At 35.8% G+C, this 20,455-nt stretch overlaps 3 protein-coding genes across 4 annotated transcripts; 2 read left to right on the top strand and 1 right to left on the bottom strand.

The window, feature by feature from the left end:
• Window positions 1-1,005: 1,005 nt before the first annotated feature.
• LOC104228100 (auxin response factor 5) lies at window positions 1,006-7,400 on the top strand. The gene is made up of 14 exons (XM_009780502.2): window positions 1,006-2,071; window positions 2,371-2,483; window positions 3,284-3,382; window positions 3,479-3,535; window positions 3,662-3,814; window positions 3,907-3,991; window positions 4,122-4,212; window positions 4,349-4,513; window positions 4,597-4,719; window positions 4,825-4,900; window positions 5,006-5,141; window positions 5,217-6,466; window positions 6,742-6,932; window positions 7,055-7,400. Exons 1-14 carry the CDS (start codon window positions 1,969-1,971, stop codon window positions 7,191-7,193), a joined length of 2,781 nt encoding a protein of 926 aa, XP_009778804.1. The 5' UTR covers window positions 1,006-1,968; the 3' UTR covers window positions 7,194-7,400.
• A 2,790-nt stretch (window positions 7,401-10,190) lies between these two features.
• Window positions 10,191-16,863, top strand: LOC104228099 (uncharacterized). 2 transcript variants are annotated; one of them, XM_009780501.2, is made up of 7 exons: window positions 10,191-10,417; window positions 12,247-12,858; window positions 14,053-14,240; window positions 14,371-14,594; window positions 14,689-14,885; window positions 16,150-16,275; window positions 16,371-16,650. In XM_009780501.2, exons 1-7 carry the CDS (start codon window positions 10,265-10,267, stop codon window positions 16,467-16,469), a joined length of 1,599 nt encoding a protein of 532 aa, XP_009778803.1. In that variant the 5' UTR covers window positions 10,191-10,264; the 3' UTR covers window positions 16,470-16,650. The 2 variants fall into 2 exon arrangements, with proteins under 2 accessions (XP_009778803.1, XP_009778802.1); XM_009780500.2 differs by having other exon boundaries at window positions 10,192-10,417; window positions 14,050-14,240; window positions 16,371-16,863.
• Window positions 16,864-17,309: 446 nt separating this feature from the next.
• On the bottom strand, window positions 17,310-19,955 carry LOC104231717 (uncharacterized). Its single transcript, XM_070171646.1, has 2 exons — window positions 19,524-19,955; window positions 17,310-17,668 (listed from the first exon to the last, which is right to left on the bottom strand). Exons 1-2 carry the CDS (start codon window positions 19,878-19,880, stop codon window positions 17,639-17,641), a joined length of 387 nt encoding a protein of 128 aa, XP_070027747.1. The 5' UTR covers window positions 19,881-19,955; the 3' UTR covers window positions 17,310-17,638.
• Window positions 19,956-20,455: the final 500 nt, after the last annotated feature.

Raw genomic sequence — 20,455 nt, 5'->3', positions numbered from 1 at the left:
TTATAATATGTTAAAATAAACCTTACATTACAACAATAAGGATTATCCAAAACTAAACTATAACCTAATGCCATCAAACCATTTTATGATGCGAAAATAGCACGGGCTAGCCAATTTTTTATAGTCAGCGTTTGTAAAGTCATGAAAAAATAGTTATCGTTTTGCTAAAAAACAGAAAGTTCCGGCATAATATGCTGGGTTATGGAACTCATGTGTATAAACTTCCAACATATTATGTTGGAACCGCAACACACAGAAAGTTCCAGCCAGAGGCGGAGTCAGGATTTAAAGTTTATGGGTTCTGAATTTATCTCGAAACCGATAGATCGTCTTAGTTACTGGGTTCACAATTAAATATTTGTACATATTTAATGAATTTCTTAGTATAAATATAGTGTTTAAGCGAAAGTGACTGAGTTCGGCCGAACCCGCACGTATAAAGCTAGCTCCGCCTCTGGTTCCAGCATGCTGAATTATGAAACTCTTGCGTATAAATTTCTAGTATATTATGTTGAGCTCCAGTACATTATGAAATTCCAGCATATTATATTAAAATCTCATTTATAAAATATTTAAACTCCAGCATATTATATTAAAATTTTTTCGGATTACTAAGAGTATTTTCGTTCAGATTTTATCTTTACATGCAAAAATAGTTATATTTAATTTACTTTAAAATCGTGGCTATTTCCAAATTTTTTTTTCCATTAACAAAATTTGCATAATTTTGTGCAATAAAGAATGTCTATGAAATATTTGTAGATTGTCAAATGACCCATAATTATCTCCCTTCCCTCCATTTCTTTATTTAAAAAAAAAGGAAAAAAGAAGAGCATATACATTTATTACTCCTATGATCTCTTTATTCAACTACTACATTATTTATTTTTTTATATTTAAAAGAGTACTTAGTTTATTAAGTCCTCGTTTGCATAGTATAGGTTCAGTTATTTATGTCTGCACACTGTAGTAGTATTGTGTGAAAGCAAGCAACCATTGTACGTTTTCCATTTCTTTATTCCTTTTATTAAATTCCTGACTTTCTTCCTCACAAGTATTAGTACGATTTCGTGTTAACTTAGCTTTTCCCCCCTCTGCTTTTCTTTTTCTTTAACTGCAAAATTTTTCAGAGTCTCAAAAAGCTGCAAAAGAATCAACCAAAATATACAGAGAAGAAGAAAAGTAAGTGTGTGTGTGTGTATGTGTACAGGTTAAGAGCATGCAACACTCTTTTCCACTTTCAAGAAACAGTATATACAGAGTTAGAAAAAAGAGCAACAAAAAGTTGAATTTTTTTTAAAGGGTAAAATGGAAAAAAAGGGATTTTTTTAAGCTTAGAAGAGTGGAATCAGAAATGATGACTACTTTCATTGAAAGGTCGGTTTCCTTTTTATGAGAGAAAAAAAAATACAAAGGAATTGATAGCTATGGCCCCTTATGCTTAGGTACGCGTGCTTTGATGAAAAAAATAAGCTGACCCCTCTTTTTTTTTTTTTTCCATTATAATTTGAAAAATTGTTTTTTTTTTTTGTGATATTTGGTTTTGATGGGGTGTTGATGGAAAGTGTAAGGCCCACTTAGATTACAGACCCTTTTTGCAGTGTTTGTTCTTTGGTTTTGGATTATTTGGGCATGCTCTCCTCTCTCTGCTGTCCAATTAAATTGTTTTCTTGTATAATAACTAGATTCTTTTCAGCTTTGTTCTTTGGTTTTATTCTCTCAGTTTCTCCAAGAAAAATGTGTCATTCCTCATTCCCTTGACGTGGAATGTGTCATTCTGCAGTTATGTTAGTTTTTGGTTATTTGAACAAAGAGAAAAAGATGTTATCTTGTTGACTACTGATCAGTGGATAGTGGGATTTTTGGCCTAAAATTGTGGGGTTGATTTGGTTTGTTAGCTCATGCAAAAGATGGGTTCTTTAGTTTTGATTTTGGAGTTGATGTAAGGGAAGTTACAGAGAGGTTTTTATGGGTTCTGTTGAAGAAAAGCACAAGCCAGGAAGTTTGGTTAGTGGAGCACATACTCTACTTGAGGAAATGAAATTATTGAAAGAAATGCAGGATCATTCTGGTTAGTTTCTTTGTCAATCCTTGATTTTTTCATTTTGTAAATATGAACGTCTATCGGAAACAGCCTATTTACCTTTTTCAAGGTAGTGGTAAGTACGTCTTACCCGCTATCCTCCCGAAACCCATCTGTATTACACTAGTTTTGTTGTTGTATTTGTTAATATGAATGCTTTGGAGCAGTATATGAGCTCAGCTCAGGCTAGGGAGAAATAAAAATTGAATCTTGAAACTAACCATCAAGCTTTAACAGTTTTAAATTTAAAAATATACTTATAAATGTTGAATCTTGATACAATATAGGAGGAAGGAAGCTAATAAATTCAGAGCTGTGGCATACTTGTGCTGGCCCACTTGTAACATTGCCTCAAGTTGGAAGCCTTGTGTATTACTTCCCACAGGGGCACAGTGAACAGGTTTGTTTTCCCTATTATTGTTATTTGTTACATTTTATTGGCATTTCTTTACAAAATTGTGCATTTTCCCTATTCAAGAACTCAAAAACTGTAAGACTTTCTAGTCCTTAAATATTGATGTAAGACAGAATCATTCTACTCTAGTTCTTTAAACCTTATATCTGCGTATATTGCTTTAACTGCTTCATTTTGTTTTCGGGGCTGAATCGGAGAAAATAAATGTCCATGATATGCAAGTCCACTTTGAAGGTTTCACACAGATATATGAGTTTGTTTGCTTTGTCCAACTAAACTCTCTCTAATCCTGCTGATACAAACAAATGTTCAAAGAAGAACAGTTTTGTCCTTAGTTCCCTTTTATTATCGTATTAGAATGTTCCAAGAGAATCATACAACAAGTTGTAAGTCCATATTTGCTGAATTTAAACTTTAAATTTTGTGATATAGCTAAGAGTTTCCCTTCTCTGTTTCACTTGCTAAGGTTTCATTCTACACTAGCAACAATAGACAACCTGAAAATATTTATTCCTGGAGTTGTGTCATTGTAGTTCGAAAACCCAAGAAAGATGAATGATCGCATGTATATAAACTCTCCTGCAGTAGAATTTTGGTCTAAAAGTCTCCCGCGACTCCCATCCGCTGCAGAGTTCAAACCTGTTAGGAATGTGCTTTTCTATCTCTTATAAAACTTAGTTGCACAATAATCATGTGTTCTATCCTTTCACGGCTTGTGCTTTGTTTGTTGAGGATATAATGACATGTATGAGAGGAGCTAATGAAAATCTAACTTGTTGCAACAGGTGGCAGTTTCCACAAACAGAACAGCAACTTCCCAGATACCTAATTATCCAAATCTTGCTTCTCAGTTGTTGTGCCAAGTCCACAATGTTACCCTACATGTATGTGCTTTTAAGATTTATGCCCTTCATATATAGGAGTACTGCTTGCAGTTCGTCTCATATCATAACATTGTTTGCTCGTCCCGTCATTTACAGGCAGATAAAGAAACAGATGAGATCTATGCCCAAATGAGCCTCCAACCTGTGAATTCTGTAAGTTCTTAATGTATTATTTGTACTAAAATTTAATACAGATACTAATGTATTGATGGAGGTGAAGAATGTTTTTACTATCGAAAACATTTTGAAATTTTTTCCTTATACCTGTTACTTGATCAGGAGAAAGATGTCTTCCCCATTCCGGACTTTGGACTGAAGCCTAGTAAGCATCCGACTGAGTTCTTCTGCAAAACTTTGACTGCCAGTGATACAAGCACACATGGTGGATTCTCAGTTCCTAGAAGAGCAGCAGAAAAGCTGTTCCCGCCCCTGGTGAGAATCCTTTTTTTCTTGAATGAGCTATAATTGCCAACTTACTATAAAAAGAAAAGAACACTGAAAAATTGCCCCGGTTTTCTCTTCAGGATTACTCAATGCAACCTCCAACACAAGAGCTTGTTGTACGAGACTTGCACAATAATACTTGGACATTCCGTCACATATACCGCGGTGAGCATGCTGAAATTGGATCTCACCATATACTATTCATTTATTCAATTCGATGAACAATCTGGAGCTGTTTGTCTTGTGATGATTCATTTTGCTGTTAGTTTTATGATTTTTCCACCTGTTTATGTAGGGCAGCCAAAGCGACATCTTCTCACAACCGGCTGGAGCATGTTTGTTGGAGCAAAACGCCTTAGAGCAGGAGATTCTGTTCTATTTATCAGGTAATTGCAATGAAAAGTACTGGAAGTTACACCTGCACAAGTTATTCAACGTTCCAAAACGTCACGATGGCATGCAAACAAGAGAGTATCCCTTTAGTTGAACACAAGTTATTCATTTTGTATTTTAATGCTGTAGAGATGAGAAGTCACAGTTAATGTTGGGAGTGAGGCGTGCTAACCGTCAGCAAACCTCGTTGCCGTCTTCAGTTCTGTCTGCTGATAGTATGCATATTGGAGTACTTGCAGCTGCTGCCCATGCTGCTGCTAATAGAAGCACATTCACAATTTTCTACAATCCAAGGTTTGTTCAGCCTTCATTTCAGTATTAGCTTTGCCACTGGCTTGTATTACTTTGGTTGTAACTACGAACGGACTTAACTGCAGGGCATGCCCTTCAGAGTTTGTTATTCCCTTGGCCAAATATAGAAAATCTGTTTATGGCACACAACTGTCAGTTGGTATGAGGTTTGGGATGATGTTTGAAACTGAGGAATCGGGTAAACGCAGGCAAGTTTGCTTTTCTGGATTCATGAGATCACATTCTAATTCGATTCTGATAATCATTATTGTCCGCTTCATTTGACTTTGAAGTCCTGTTGTCCCATTTTCCAGATACATGGGCACTATTGTTGGCATTAGTGACTTGGATCCACTAAGATGGCCTGGTTCCAAATGGCGGTGTCTTCAGGTGACTAAAATTTGACTGAGCACAAGCTAATTATCTCTTTTTGCCAAGTGAGCTAATTGGTCCTTCACGATCTTCCATCAATTTGACGCGGCTTCTATTTATCAGGCAGAGTGGGACGAACCGGGATGTGGAGACAAGCAGAGTAGAGTTAGTCCATGGGAAGTTGAGACACCAGAAAGTCTCTTCATATTTCCTTCTCTGACTGCAGGCCTCAAACGACCTTACCAGTCTTCCTTTTTGGGTAAGTTGATCTATACTGCTTTCTGTCATTTGACTTATCCAAATTCCCTGATAGTTTTACTTTTGAATAAAACAGGAGCACAAACTGAGTGGGACAGTTTGATGCACCGCCCTTTCATGCGTGTTCCTGAAAATGTATATGGTGAACTTCAAATTTCCTCAATCTCAAACCTATGGTCAGAACAGTTAATGAAGATGCTGGCAAGACCTCCTGGTGTTACTGGTCTTCAATGCGGTGTCCCCACTGTACAAGATATTAAGGTTGCACTACCTCAAGAATCTAGGAATCTAATACATGCAGCAGGCAACCAGAAACCTGAGCTAAGTACCGTAGAAGATACATCTGTACAAAGTGAAAGAAATCCTCAAGTCATCCTCAATCAACCTTGTGTTGTGAACTCAATTTCTTCACCGCAAGCAACTCTGCAGCCAAAGTCTCAACCTCCAGAAAAAGTAGGCTCCGACACTGTAGGAATAAGTTCTGAGCAGGCAAAAGAAACTAGTGTTTCAGTGGATAGGTTAGATCAGTGTCAGTCCCTAGGGCAGTGTAATGACGAAAAAGTGACTATAAAGCCCGCAAGTCCACATATTCTCCCGACTGATGCAACAGCTTCCCACCAGAACAGCTTATCTCAATTGCAATCCAGTCCATGGCGTCAAATTGAGGCTGCTAGTGCCAATAATATCCTTCAATGCTCCAATAACAATGAGTGGAATCTGCCCTTCCAGTCTACTGCTGGATTGCTCAGATCTCCTGTGTCGAACTCCACTTTGACGAAGCACGAGCATTCTTTTATGTTGCCTGATTCAGTTATTGGTCCTGGACTAGCTCCAATAGGCCAGGATTTGTGGGATCATCAGTTGAATGATGTGAAGTGCTTTTCCCAAACAAACCTTCAGGTTCCGCTGTTAACGCAAGACATAACTAACATGCAGTTCTTACCTGATTCATATGGTTTTAAAGACTTATCAGAGGAGAGCCATAACCAAAGCGACATATATAGTTGTCTTAATTTTGATAGTAACAGTGGGAGCACAGTGATTGATAATTCTGTTTCAAGCACAGTGTTAGATGAGTTCTGCACTTTAAAACATACCGATTTCCAGAGTCCTTCAGATTTTCTATTAGGCAACTTCAGTTCTAGTCAAGACGTTCAGTCTCAGATTACATCAGCTAGCCTGGCAGATTCTCAGAATTTCTCTGTACAAGATTTTGCTGACAACTCAGGTGGCGCATCATCAAGCAATGTAAATTTTGATGAAAGTAATCTTTTGCAGAATAGCTCATGGCAGCAAGTAGCTCCACGTGTGCGAACATATACAAAGGTAAGCAGTTTATATGTCATGTTACGAAACATGCCGTTGCAATACAGTAATAGCTAAGTGATAGCAATCTCACTAGCGATGACTCTAAGTTGATGGATGTGCTGATGCTAACTCATTCTCTAAGTTATATGCACTTTTCTTTACCTCTTCATTTTCATTACAAGTCCTTGCTTATGCAATCTTCGTTAGTTCTTCCTCAGATTATATATCCTTTATTTGTCGTGAAATGGTCACCTTATGATTTACGTATTCTGACTGAGTTTACTGATTTACAGATTCAAAAGGCTGGATCTGTAGGAAGGTCAATTGATGTCTCCAGTTTTAAAACTTACGATGAACTGCGATCTGAAATTGAAAGAATGTTTGGACTTGAGGGGCTGCTGAATGACACGAGAGGCTCGGGGTGGAAGCTGGTATACGTTGATTATGAGAATGATGTACTCCTTGTCGGGGATGATCCTTGGGAGTAAGTTCTCTTGCACTTGCTTTTTTGCTTCACTAAACATTATATATAGCTGTCAATGTAAAATTGAGAAACAAAATGTGTATAATGTTCAACTAAAATCTTTAAAATGGTCGCGTTGCCAGGGAATTTGTTGGTTGTGTTCGATGTATCAGAATTTTATCGCCTACAGAAGTGCAGCAAATGGGAGAGGAAGGAATGCAGCTCTTGAACTCGGCCGGACTGCAGGACATAAATGGCTCAACATCAGAATTTCCGAACTGAGTTTTAAAACAAGTGATCTATGAGTTCAAAGTGATTGATCACAAGCTGCATGGAACATTCAAAGTAATGTTGTAACAACCTTACGAGCATGAGATTTACTAGGTTTCTGTTATTAGCTGAGTTGTAATTTATGAGTGAGACTATGTAAGAAACAGCTTTAGCTTATTAAACTTTGCCTCTACAAGTTGGGAGTAGTATTCTCTTACATACACTCAAATTTTTTCTGTTGTTACTGAATATAAGTGAGAAATGGTAACCCAAGATTTGGGAAGTGGCAAAGGGCTGTGGGAAAGAACTCAAAAGAAAAGGGCAGCCGATGTACAAAGCATCCTGCATTCACGTAGGGTTTGGGGAAGACCTGCATTCCAAGAGGATATGATGTAGGCAGTCTATCCCGATGCAAACATCAATGACTGATTCCAGGGCTCGAATCCAGGATCTGTAGATCACACGGAGACAACTTAACCGTTGTTCACTCCCCTTCAAAGAATTGAAGTTATAGATTTATAAAACTATTGCTTTTAATGAAAGATAAAGAAATGGGCTGGCTATTATAACTCGTTTTGTTAAGTTTCCTAAATCTGCTTATTTTGAAAAGTTTTCAGTCAAATGGAGTTATGAAAAAAATAATATGGGAGAATAGGCTTATGTTAGTACTTAATTACTTATTAGAGAAGGTAAGCATGTCTGAAAAGAAGTTAAGTACTTACTCTTCGAAGTTTTATAAGCTTGAAAAGAAGCAAAAACTTTACTATGTCAACTAAGGAATTATCACCAGAATATATTATGATTTTCAGAGGACAAAGTAGTTGGTGTTAATACGTCACGTCAATGTGTTGAATTGCTGGCAGATTGAGGGTGTGTTTGGTATAAAGGAAAATGTTTTCCGTGAAAAATATTTTCTAAGAAAATATTTTCTTGGAAAATAAGTAGTAATCTTATTCATTTCTCGGTGATTGGTACGCAAATTAAGGAAAATGACTTCTCAAGAGTATTCATAAATAATTTAGATATAATAAACATGAAGCCATAAACTTTCAAACCAACAACTTTCCGAACCCACAAATTTCATAAACTTTCAAAATCGCGAAATTTCGAACCCGTAAACTTTATAATTTCTAAACCCGTAAACTTCCAAACACATAAACCTCCGAACTCATAATTTTGGAACTTGTAAAATTTTGAACTTTTAAACCGATAAATAAAAAAATTAAAACTGAAAAATATATTTAAAAAATAATTTTTAGGGGGTTGGGGCAAGGGCGGCGGGACGAGATTTAAAATATGGAGGGGGGGCCAGTAAAACAAAAAAAAATAGAAATTTAAATTACAAAAAAAAGTAATTTTTTTTGTCCGGGGGAGGGGGAGGGGGGAGGGAGGTGAGGGGGTTGGGGTGGGTGGTGTAGAAAAATGAAAAAATAGAAATTTAAAATTGTAGAAAAATAATTAAGGTAAAAAAAATAATTGTTTTTGCGGTGAGGTGGGGTGGAGGTGTAGTAGGGTGGTTGGTAATGAGAAAACTGAATTTTTTTAAAAAAAAAAACCTTTGTCGGAGAGGGGGTGGGGTGGGTTGGTGAGGGTGAGGAAGGTTGAGAAGGAGTTTTGGAAAATGTTTTTCCTTCTCTTGATAAGGAAAACATTTTTCTCCAATTGAAGAAAAATAAATTCATAAGGAAAATATTTTTCAAAACATTTAAGACAACCAAACATAAGAAAATTAAAAAATATTTTCCGGAAAATATTTTTCTTCTTGCCAAACACACCCTGAGTCTAAATCCTAATTCTAAGACCATTAACTGAGTCGTGCCACGTTAATTCTTTTGTTTATTATATCTGATTGTATGAGCTAATCCTAATAATGATGACATGTTTAATTTGTCAAATTGTTCTACTAGACTATTTGCTCAAGACAAAGTTTCATCACAACACACTTGATTTAAATTTCAGAATCCAAATCATATTGGTTCTGGATTTTACGACTTCAAATACTTATAATTGGTTCTTAAATTTATTATTTATACATATTTAATAAATTTTTTAATATAAATAGTATATTATTTGAGCAAAAATTATTAAATTTGATCCAAGATGCACTCAAGCTTCTAACTCCGCTTATGCATGTTGTAACATTTTGCTTACCATAATTCTCAAGTTACCAAATTATGTTTGTTATCCGTATTCGATGTCTACATCAAATCAATTCAACTTATCAACAACAACAACAACAACAACGACCCAGTATAATCCCACAAGTGGGGTCTGGGGAGGGTAATATGTACGCAGACCTTACCCTACCCCGAAGGGTAGAGAGATTGTTTCCAGGAGACCCTCAGCTCAAAAAGGTAATAGGAGCCGATATATTAGTACCATAAAAATGCCTAATAAAATAACAACAATATAAGAGATATGAAATACAGAATACGAAATACGAAATAGATGGCTGGTATAGTAAAACTAGCAGGTAAATCCCTGCATCAATAGACGACCAATGACATTCTTAGACTAACTCCTAACTAGCTAGTCTCACTCTATTGTGCTGTAGAAATATTCACAACTTTCCCCTAACTTACAACCTTAATACTCGACCTCCATAATTCCTTGTCAAGGGCCCGTCAACTCCTAACTAAATCAATTCAACTTATCATGGTTAATAAATTAAAAACATCCATTACTTAACAACGATGAAGTAATATCACTATGTATAAATAGTAAATACAAGTCATTATTCTATTGGTTTAGCTTAATTTTTTACTGTTTTTAATGGTACAAAGTTTTTACATAGTTTTGTGTCGTGTATAAGTCTCTTTGAGTTGTCCATGACACGTAGCAACAAGCCTCAGCTATTTAAAGATCTTCTTATCAATTTAAAATATCTAGCAAGTCATAAAGTTAAGATGATGTTACTTTTGAATAATATTCCCCAATAATTTAATATGGCTTTTCGCTGCCTTAAAAAGCCAATATATCGAAATGTATATAATCTCATAAATACGACGTGTCATTTCTATACAATTCATTGGGACTACTTAGTATTAACTTCCACCGACGACAAACGGCAAACGGCAATCGGAATGGGGCAATCTTCATCGGCGGAGCAAGTGTCGCCGGAGCAAAGAGAGGCAGAATCTTTGGCTGCTTCAACTGGAGCTCTTCCTTCTCTACAAAAAGCATTCTCTCTCCTTTCTAATCCTCAAACTCACTCCATCCCCCTCCATTCCCTTCAGGTAAATTCTTTTTTTTTTTTTTTTACTGGCAAATACTTAAGCTTTAACAGCTTGTTTGGATGGTTGTTCCCCATTGTATCGTATTGTATTGTATTGTTATCTCAAAACAATGTTTGTTTTTGATTGTTTCATTAAAATTGTTTGTATTGTATTGTTAAATGGAACAATGAAAAGTCTTCTTTTTTGAAACATCCGATTTGGTGCGGCGATGTTTCCTATTTTTCTTTCCAGTTATGCCCTAACTTATTATTCCACAATTGTATTTTATCCTTTAGCTTTTTTTGCTATTTTAACTCCAAATCTCCAATTTATTTTTTTCTAGAACTTCTGCGGCTTAAAGGTGTTTTGTCGCCTTCTGTTTATATTTTCTCCTAATTTGCTTTTAACTCAATTCTAATTAGTTGTGCTCCTTTGTTTTGCCTTCTTCTTTCTGTCTCACTCCTTTGTTTTGCTTTGTTAAGGTGTTTTGCCTTTTTTCTGTTTTGTTTTTTAAAATTATTTTTATGCATAATTTTTAATAAATTTAATATTTAAACTATTGAGAGTATTTTAGTAAACTTATGAGTTACACTATAGTACGAAACAGTCAAACCAAACAGCAAAATATTACTATTTAACAATAACAAATAATACAATCTATCCAAACATTTTATTCATAAAACGAAACGATACAATACAATACATTATAAAACGATGGGGAACAATGATCCAAACAGAGTGTTATGTAAATATGTCCTCAATTTGCGTTTTTCTGACCTTTTTGTGTCACTCACAAGTGGGGTTTTAGCAAATGTTGGAATTTATTTTGGAATTTTTGGATTTCCCATTTCGTTCTTTAATGGAGTAGTTATTCTTTTGGAGCTGTACTATGAAATTTTACATTTGAAAGACTCTCTTTTGCATCACCCACAAGTGGGTTTATAGAAAAAGTTGGAGACTTTATTTAGTTTCAATTCAGTGTTTCTTTAGGCGTCTTTTAGCCCGTTTGTAGGTTCTTAATGATATAGAAAATATAGAGAACTTTTAGCGCATTTTAATTTCTTTTATAGAATATCAAATTGAGATGAGCTTGATTGGAGGGAATTCCAACCTGCTTGGGGTTGCGGCATGGTTGTAGTTGTTATTGTACTACTCCCTCCGTCCCAATTTATGTGGAACCGTTCAGATTTTGAGAGTCAAATTTCTTAATTTTGATTGTGAATTCAGACATAGAATCTTTAAATGTTCTAAAATAAAATTTACACATTTGAAAACTACGTAAAAAGTACTATAAGTCACAATAATTAACAATTCAAAATATTTAAAAGCCATATGAAAAATCGCGGTCAAAGAGGAACTCGTTGGACTCTCGAAATTCAAACGGTGCCACATAAATTGGGACAGACGGAGTATGATTTTTAGGAGTTATTCTGGTAGTGGATTTATATACATGTAGAAAATATAAAGGACAGTGCCTTTTACGATGAGCTTAAATGGAGCGAGAAAGAGATTCATGATTTAAAGTTTATGGATTCGAGTGTTGGATTCTACAACAACTCATTTGATTTAATGGCTACAAAATTAGTTATTTGTACTTATTTAGTGAATTTTTTAACACATATACAATGTCCGAGCCAAATCTACTGGGTTGGGATGTACTCTCTACATCTGCCCCTGGATGGAGGCATAGTAGTAGTTGATATTGTACTATGATTTTTACTTTGAGAGAGCCTCTTTTTTTGGCATCACCCAGAAATGAGTTTGTAGAAAAGTTGGAACTTTCTTGAATTTTCTGTTTTCCCCATTTGTTTTTTACTCTACTCTTATTAATTTGTGTTTCTTGGTTACAGAAGTGTTTTGGGTTCTCCTTTAAGGGATCAACAAGTGAAGAATCGACAGTGCCGAAGGAAATTCCAGTTTTGTTGAGTCATTTGAGTTCTTCAATAGTTGACTTGTTTTTCTTGTCTGAAAAAGGAGGTGTTAGTTGGGTTGAGTTCCTAAAAGGCTATACAAAATGTTCTGGACGGGCAGTTAGTTCAGCTTCACTCAATAATTTGTTAAGATTATTTGGGATGACGTGTGTCAAGGCAGGTCTTCCGGAAAAACTGCAGGTTGTTTCTGATGAGGATGATAGTAAGATTAGTGGATTTTTATCGCCTGTTGATGTGCAGATGCTTCTTTGGATGTGTTGGGTTATGTGGTGGGATTCGAAGAAGTTGAAGGCTTCTGGTAATTTAGGGGATTCCGGTCTTCCAGATGTTACACATTTGGTGTTGTCAGCTATAGACTCTTGCACTGAAGCTGATAGCAAATTGGATTTATGGGAGAACAGCATTTTAGAGTTGGATATGCAACTTCCTGCTGCAAAGATTGTACTGTGGGCTTTGAAGACAGTACCAAGCCTTGCGGACTGCTTTGGACAATTCATCCATGCGAGAATTTGTTACATAGCAGCCCATGAGGTACTTTCCTTTTCAATTTTTGAATTGCACGAATGCATTTTGTGTTGGTTAATCTTTAATATCATAAAGATACAATGGTAAAATGTTAAGAAACAGCGTAGAGTACATGACATGTTTCAATATGTCCACAGGATTTCACAAGATTAAATTCTTGTGGAATAAGAGAAAATATCATAATATATATATATATATATATATATATATATATATATATATATATATATATATATATATATTCCCCTAAAGAGAGAAAATTTAATCTTATGAATATCCATTCATCAATGCTTTTACCAAGGAGTTTCTGCTCCTTATGTGTTGTTTTTGATAAGCTAATCTTTCTTAGAAGTCAGTCACCTAAATATTTACAATGCATAATATTCTGAAATACAAGAGTAAATAGTTCCTTTATCAAAGGTATCGTGCACTTGACTCTTTCCTTTGATGAAGTAATGGTTAGATTTCTAAGCTCTGTCAGTTTGATGTTTCTTCTGAGTATGCTTACAATTGTCATATCTAATCTCGGGATACTTCTGAAACCTTGTGGGGAGAAATTGAATTGGCTGAGAGGGAATGAACGAAAAATAAGTGATCCATGAACCACAGTCTTGAGATCTATATTTGCTTTTATGTGCATTATACTAGGAAAAACATACTTCAACTGCAAGTGGTTTTCTGTTCTGTAAGTTTTTCCTTGTTCTACAAGTTACTTCCATGCATGTTATGCCTCATCCAGTTTCCTCACATGCTGCGTTTGAGGAGAACCTGTGGTTTTTTTCCCTGTAAATAATATAGACATGTCATGGATTTCGTTGACTCCTCCTTTATTGAAAAGGAGTAATGTCTAGACACTTTTTGTACATCATGGCATTTTCTTGGTGCTAGAAAAAAAAGAAAACCTGCAGTTATTTTGGATATTTTTCATCTCTCATGACTAACAAGTCCTCCACTTCTTGACCATGCCCTTGATTTAAAAAGACTCTGGTAAAGGAATGAGAATTTATTACAAAATTTGGAAATTTCATCTTCTGGCTGATTGTGTCATTGTCTTTTGATGGGAGATGAAAACAAACTGTTATACATTTTCAATTGTTTATTTTTCGCCCCTTGATGCCATATTATATATGAATGCTTGCTAGGCCGTGATCAAGAAATTAGAATACACAATTACTAATTCCGAAGTTGAACTAATAGCAGGAAAAACTAGAGCAAGCGGACCTTTTCTTGCATGATATTTCTGCAAGCGAAATGAGCATTGGCAATCTCCTTACTTGTGGAAGGGCTTGGGCTATCTCACTTACATTGAGGAGCACTATGAGTGAAGAGATGTCAAAGGCATGTTTTCCAAGTACTGCCGAGGAAGTAGATGACTACCTACTTTATAGGTTTGTACCTGGCCTAGGTCGACTATTAGTCAAGCTCTGGGAATTGTTTGTTTACCTTCTGTCCTATTTCTGGAACTTCTATCACTTCCTATACTTTTTGAATTGATTTTCATTTTCCCTCAACCTATAGGTCTTCTATTCATGGAAAAGGTCTGAATAGATTTTGGTCAAATGTTGAAGGATATAATGGTCCATTGCTAATTCTTCTCTCTGCTCATGAGGTCAATAACGATTCAAGGAGATGGATTATTGGTGCTCTCATTCATCAGGGTTTAGAAAATCAAGATACTTTCTACGGGTCATCTGGCAATTTATACTCCATTAGTCCAGTTTTTCAGGTGTTAACACCTTCAGGTAGCGTTTCTGGTCTCACCTGCTCAGAGTGTTTCTAAACGAAAAGAAACATTATTAATGATATGCAATAAAGCTAGTATTTGTTCTTTGGCAGGAAGGGAGAAAAACTTTGTTTACAGCCACTTGCATGCAACCGTTAAATATGAAGCTCATCCAAAGCCTGTCGGACTTGCTTTTGGAGGATCCTCTGGCAATGAAAGAATATTTATTGATGAAGATTTTGCTAGAGTTACAGTTCGTCATCATGCTTGTGACAAAACTTACCAACATGCTCCTCTTTTTCCCGACCAGGTTAGCTAGTGGAGTCTTTTAGATGCATATATGTGACAGAGGTGTGAAAACACTTTGAGTTGCTAGAAATCGCATGGTATAGATGGACCTGGATAGTATATTGTTATGTAGTCTCTGCATAATGTTAGTCTCCTTTCCTGCCTCTGTTGGTGCTCGAGAACCCATCGACCCCGACGCAAGCTCTCTCTCTCTATATATATTCACATAGAAGCTTTTTTATAGACGTATATAATTAATTAGCAGCACCCACTATACAAACTGTTGAATGGGTGCATTGGTCTGGGGCCCTGCTGTGACGTGCGAGTTTAGCGATGTGCAATAGTTGGATTCCCAGGTAATGTAACCTTTTCTCAGAGCTTGGGATTCTGTTGTCTTACTTATTCTCGCCGACTTTTTCCTTTTTGTCTATTTTATTGTGACAAAGAGAGAATAAATCAGCTTAAAACCCTTATCTTTCCAAACCAAAAAAGCAGCAACTGAGCAACACAGGAATTCTCACTTCGTAGCTGTTTGCCTTTTCCTTTCACCATGCTGCTGTTCAGTAGAGATAATCTTCCTTCAGCTCTATTTCCTCTCATATTTCTTGAGAAATTTTGGCTTAGAGCTTCCATAGGGATATTTTCTCGCTTCTCTCACTTTTCTGTTCAAATAGTTGTGCACTTATTGTGATGATTGATAGCAACTCTTCGCTAAAGGAAGGCCAGCATCCACGACCTTTAAAATCCTCGGTCCACCATCAAGAGGAAGTCCCATGCTTTAATACTTGACCAGAAAGAAGAAGTTGCTCCGTGGCGCGTGGCCCCAGGGCTTTGGTTTCAATTGTAAGGAAGCAACACGTGAAGTGTAGGTTAGACGCACGTCACGGATTTGAATCCGCCGTGGACAAAATTCGGTACTTAAGTTGGGGGAGGGTAGAGGGTAGAGGGTCGGACCTATACGCGTGCGCCAACTGGAGTCAGGTTAAAAGTCCACAAGGAATTTCTTCATAACAAAAAATGAAGTTGCGGCAGCTTGGCAGTTGATTGATTGATTGATTGATACGTACAAATACAACATATTTAGATAGTTAGCTTGGTTTCTGCGACACAAATCAACAACCGCACTCATTCATTTGACATGCATTCGTTTAATGTACACGTGACTTTACTAGCAATAGCTCTCAGAATGCCGTTTGTGCTAATATTTCGAATGCTAACTAATTTTCTTTAGAAATGTCTGATTTTTCTCTTTTGAATTTCCCTCTCATCCTACTGCCTTCGTGCAGGGATTTTTACCCGTCGAAGCTTCAATTTTTGATGTGGAGGTTTGGGGATTGGGAGGTAAAAGAGCAAGAGACGTGCAATCATCGTATAAGAAGAGGGAGGAACTCTTTACTAACCAAAGACGAAAGGTAATTAACATACAGTTTGGACATTATTCACTGTTTCATCGCGTTTTGAGTAGCACGATAAACATAGTTTCTGTATTTTCAATATCTATCTACAGGTTGACTTGAATTCATTTGGAAATTGGGAAGATTCACCTGAGAAAATGATGATGGATATGGTTTCTGACCCCAACAGAGTTCGTCGCGAAGATCGATGAACAAATTCTTCAGTAGAAGAGATTTTCACATTATCCGGAACCTATATCAAAATGTATATGTAGAAATAATCAAACTTAAAATTTTATTGCTATTTCATTTTGTGTAGAAAGTTTTATGTATGGCTCTATTCAGACAGAGGCATAGTATATAGTAAGTAGTATATAAGAGTATTTGTCTAAATTATCGTCTGGATCTCCCCTCACTCAATCTAATTGGAACAATATGGACTAAATTCTTGAAACGAATTTAGTCTACCAATAAAGGAGAGACCAAAGGTACTAGTAAACATCTAGGGAAAAAGTACTAGACCAAGATATAATATCTTGAAACTAATGTACATGTATTGTTTCTTCTTTATCAGTACCACCAAAGAGAAGAATGTCCTTTGTTGTATTACTTCTTTTTAATAGCAAATCCACTAGGCAGTGTGGGCAGTGTGCATAGTTTTTATAAATTTTCTCAAATCATAGTCCTTACAATATGAAAGAAATAAGAGCGGGCAAAATTATAAAATCTAGTACCAATTTTGAATTATACGATAATACAATGTGTAGGGACTTAAAGTGAAAGACATTTAATAGTTTTAGCCATAAAAGTATTTTGTCTAATACAGTTTCTCTCCTTCTACTTAAATCGATACTCACTAATAGGGAAAAAAAGTACTAAATGACTTCCTATTTTACTAAAATATAAAATATTTGAAACAAATTTAGTTTGCCAAAACGACTAATATTTGGTCGGGTAGTAAACATCTTAAAGAAAATACACAACTTATTACGCTATAAAACAGACTAGCACTTGGCAACAGAGCTACTAAATGTTAACTCTGTGAGGTAAAACGTAAAGATGGCCCTTGAATGCACATATTATAGTCAATTCCAACATGAAATCAAATCTTTAGAAAGGAAATATTATTCTTTGAAAGGGCAAAGGGTAGAAGAAATGAGGATTGTCAAGACATTTCTGAGTCTCACAACACAATGGACAGCAAGTTCAGTTCATGATCTGGTGCAAATCTAATATTATTGTTAACATACATCCAACGAGAAAAGCTAGCTTTGGCCCTATTTGGAGATCCATCTCACTGAATTAGAACTCTGTAATGTCATCGAGCTGAGCTAACGCTGATAAAAAGCCCCAACGACAAGCTAGGTGTGAGTAGCTGTGATTACTGCTTCTTCTCTTCCGCTTTCTTTGGCTGAAAATTTGCAAATAAATGAAAGTTAGAAAAACAACCATATAGATAATTAGGAATAATAAGTTCTCAGAAAGACAAACTCTTTGCAGGAACAATTAGCTAGACAAAAACATTTAACTAACTTCCCTCCCTCTCCCCACCCCTAAAGTAGGTACCAATTTCAAAGCTTCACTTATGCGATTACGAAAAGTTTCACCATTTTGGGGAGTAGAGCATTATATATGCTAGATATAATCTTCTTAGAAGGCTTAATCTTTCCTCTAGAAAGTAAAAGGATAGCGAGAAAGATTTCATCTCTCCTAAAATGAAATGCATGTACTTCCAGTGTCCAAATCTCTTTCATATTCATAAAGAACAAGCACACTGGAGGACGAGCAGAACAGAGGAGAACAAGATGCAATACGGAGTAGGGAACACGATGAAAAAGAAGAAGAGACTCCAAAGCAGCACACGTCAATAGCCAAACTCAGTGTCAAAGTGGTGTCGAAATATCCAGATAGAGTACACACACGATCAGAAGTTCAAAATCAGCCTTTTTCATTTTTTTGAAGATAGATCTGATCATACCTGGTTTTAGAACTTCACAATAAGTCGACTAAGTGAAGGTCTGTAAGAATTTCTTAGGCAACATAACGTATGGGCAACTACCAACTAGTAACTGTTGAAGCTTAACACTCCAGACTTCACCTCACCATTCACATTTCTGTCAAGATGTCACAACTTTAATATTTCCGCACTCAATCCTAAACCCTGTGACCATGGCATGCTCAAAATTTTAAAATCTGCATCAAACATTTAGCTATTCTGACAGGAACTTCTAGGTAACCAGCCTCCGTAGACTAGTACCTAGCAACTGATCTTGGAGCACACCAACAAGAGTAACACTTATAATGGTAACAAAATCAGTACATAGAAATAAATTCTTCCTCTTATGAATGATTGTCTTAAAATCAGAAAGCTACTAAATTCTTCTATAATTTGATTTTAAACAAATTTTTCCAAGGCTCTGGATTCAATCCTGAAAGCTCCTCTAAACTACCACACTGCCTGTAACTAGAGGTACGGGGCATAGTAACCCTTTAGCTCAGCACTTTTACAACTCCATCACACACAGTAACAGTGGCATATTATAGAACTGGGGAAAAAAATTCAGGTCAAGGCTTTTGATATAAAGGAGAACTGAAAATGTTACAAAGATATCAACGTGTTATTCTTGGTCTACTATGTATTATGCCAGTCAGGGGCAAATATAGAGTGTTGATGACGGGTTCAATTAAACCCATAACTGAAAACGTTACAAAGATATCAACATGGTATTCTTGGTCTACTATGTATTATGCCAGTCAGGGGCGGATGTAGAGTGTTGATGATGGGTTCAATTGAACCCATAGCTTTCGACACGGAATAAAAATTTATATGTAAAAATTCGTTAAAATTACAAAAATAATAAATATGAACCCATAACTTTAAAAATATAATGGATTCAATGCTAAAACATTAAAAGTAAAACCCATGGAGTTTAAATCCTGGATTCGCCTCTGATGCCGGTGATATTAAAGTTGTGTCCTATTAGGAAAATCAATTAAGGTACACTAATTTCGCCTAACTAGTACAACATCACATCTTCATTCTGCCCAATTTGACAACCTTTTAGAGTATAACAAATAAACTCTAACATCCGGAAATCACATATATAAAGTAAAACATCAACTTCTCCTATAAAAATCTGATTTTTTTAACCACAAAATAGGCATAGGCAGGTCTAAAAGCTATGTATTCAATCTGTTCAACGATATGCCTCAACCAAATCATAACAAAAACCACAGCATTAACAAAAAAAGGGGAAAGCACCAACCTTTATTCCGAGAAATGGTTGTTGAAGCTCTTCATCAGGAATAACAACAGGCCATTTCTCACCAGCTTCACGAAACATTTGTTCAGTCTCAAGATACTGACCCTTTTCAAGAATCATAGTACGGATGTTCTGTGCGGGTGTAGAAGTGGCATCATAGCTTTGCTCGACTCCATTGACGAAGGTGACGGTGATTTGGGGTGGGTGATCATCGGTGCGGCGCTTGACTTGAACCTGACAACTTGGGTTTGATTCTTTGGCTTTAGGAGCATTACATTGAGCCAAAAACTCCATACATGAAGCTATTCTTGGGTCTAAGGCATTGAATTCGATTTTCACCTTTGACAAGAATTTCAACATCTTTGCTCTTAGCTCTCAAACAATTTCTCTTTTGTCTTCTCAAACACTGATTTCCACTTCCCCTCTCTTGTATATATTTCGTTTTAATAAATTATTTCATAGTGAAAATTTTTTTACTTTATCAATTTTTTGACAACTTTTTATTACTTCTATTTTGGCTTCGACACATGTATTTTTTCTTTCTTTTTGTGCCATTTAGTGGGTGTTTGGACATAAGAATTATAAAATTTCAACAAAAAATAAAGAATTTTTTTTCAAGTGAAAATAAAAGTTGTGTTTGGATATGAATATAATTTTGGTAAGTGATCTGGGTGAAAATTTTGAAAAATAGTTTTTTTTGGAGTTTTTCAAATTTTCGAAAACTTCCAAAATTTATTTTTAAGTGAAAATTGAAAATTTTATGACCAAACACTGATTTGGAAAAAAGTGAAAATTTTCTTATGTCCAAACGGGCTCTTAGTTTTACGAAATTAATAATAAAAAAAAATAAAAAATTTATTATGTCCAAACGGGCTCTTAGTTTTACGAAATAAATGGTCAAAAACTTACTCGCACATGAATGTACATCTTTTATA

Source organism: Nicotiana sylvestris, chromosome 4, assembly GCF_000393655.2.
Source record: "Nicotiana sylvestris chromosome 4, ASM39365v2, whole genome shotgun sequence".
NCBI classification, from domain to species: domain Eukaryota; kingdom Viridiplantae; phylum Streptophyta; class Magnoliopsida; order Solanales; family Solanaceae; genus Nicotiana; species Nicotiana sylvestris.
The sequence above is the reverse complement of the archived record's forward strand: the minus strand, read 5'-3'. Positions and strand labels throughout refer to the sequence as shown.

Bases quoted from the DNA above. Each gene is read 5' to 3' on its own strand.
- LOC104228099 (XM_009780500.2), top strand. From the start codon at position 10,265: ATGGGGCAATCTTCATCGGCGGAGCAAGTGTCGCCGGAGCAAAGAGAG. The intron at 14,241-14,370 runs GTTTGTACCTGG...CTCAACCTATAG, and splicing joins GATGACTACCTACTTTATAG to GTCTTCTATTCATGGAAAAG. The intron at 14,595-14,688 runs GTAGCGTTTCTG...GTTCTTTGGCAG, and splicing joins TCAGGTGTTAACACCTTCAG to GAAGGGAGAAAAACTTTGTT.
- LOC104228100 (XM_009780502.2), top strand. From the start codon at position 1,969: ATGGGTTCTGTTGAAGAAAAGCACAAGCCAGGAAGTTTGGTTAGTGGA. The intron at 3,536-3,661 runs GTAAGTTCTTAA...TTACTTGATCAG, and splicing joins GCCTCCAACCTGTGAATTCT to GAGAAAGATGTCTTCCCCAT. The intron at 3,815-3,906 runs GTGAGAATCCTT...TTTTCTCTTCAG, and splicing joins AAAAGCTGTTCCCGCCCCTG to GATTACTCAATGCAACCTCC.
- LOC104231717 (XM_070171646.1), bottom strand. From the start codon at position 19,880: ATGTTGAAATTCTTGTCAAAGGTGAAAATCGAATTCAATGCCTTAGAC. The intron at 17,669-19,523 runs GTTGGTGCTTTC...GCAAATTTTCAG, and splicing joins AACCATTTCTCGGAATAAAG to CCAAAGAAAGCGGAAGAGAA.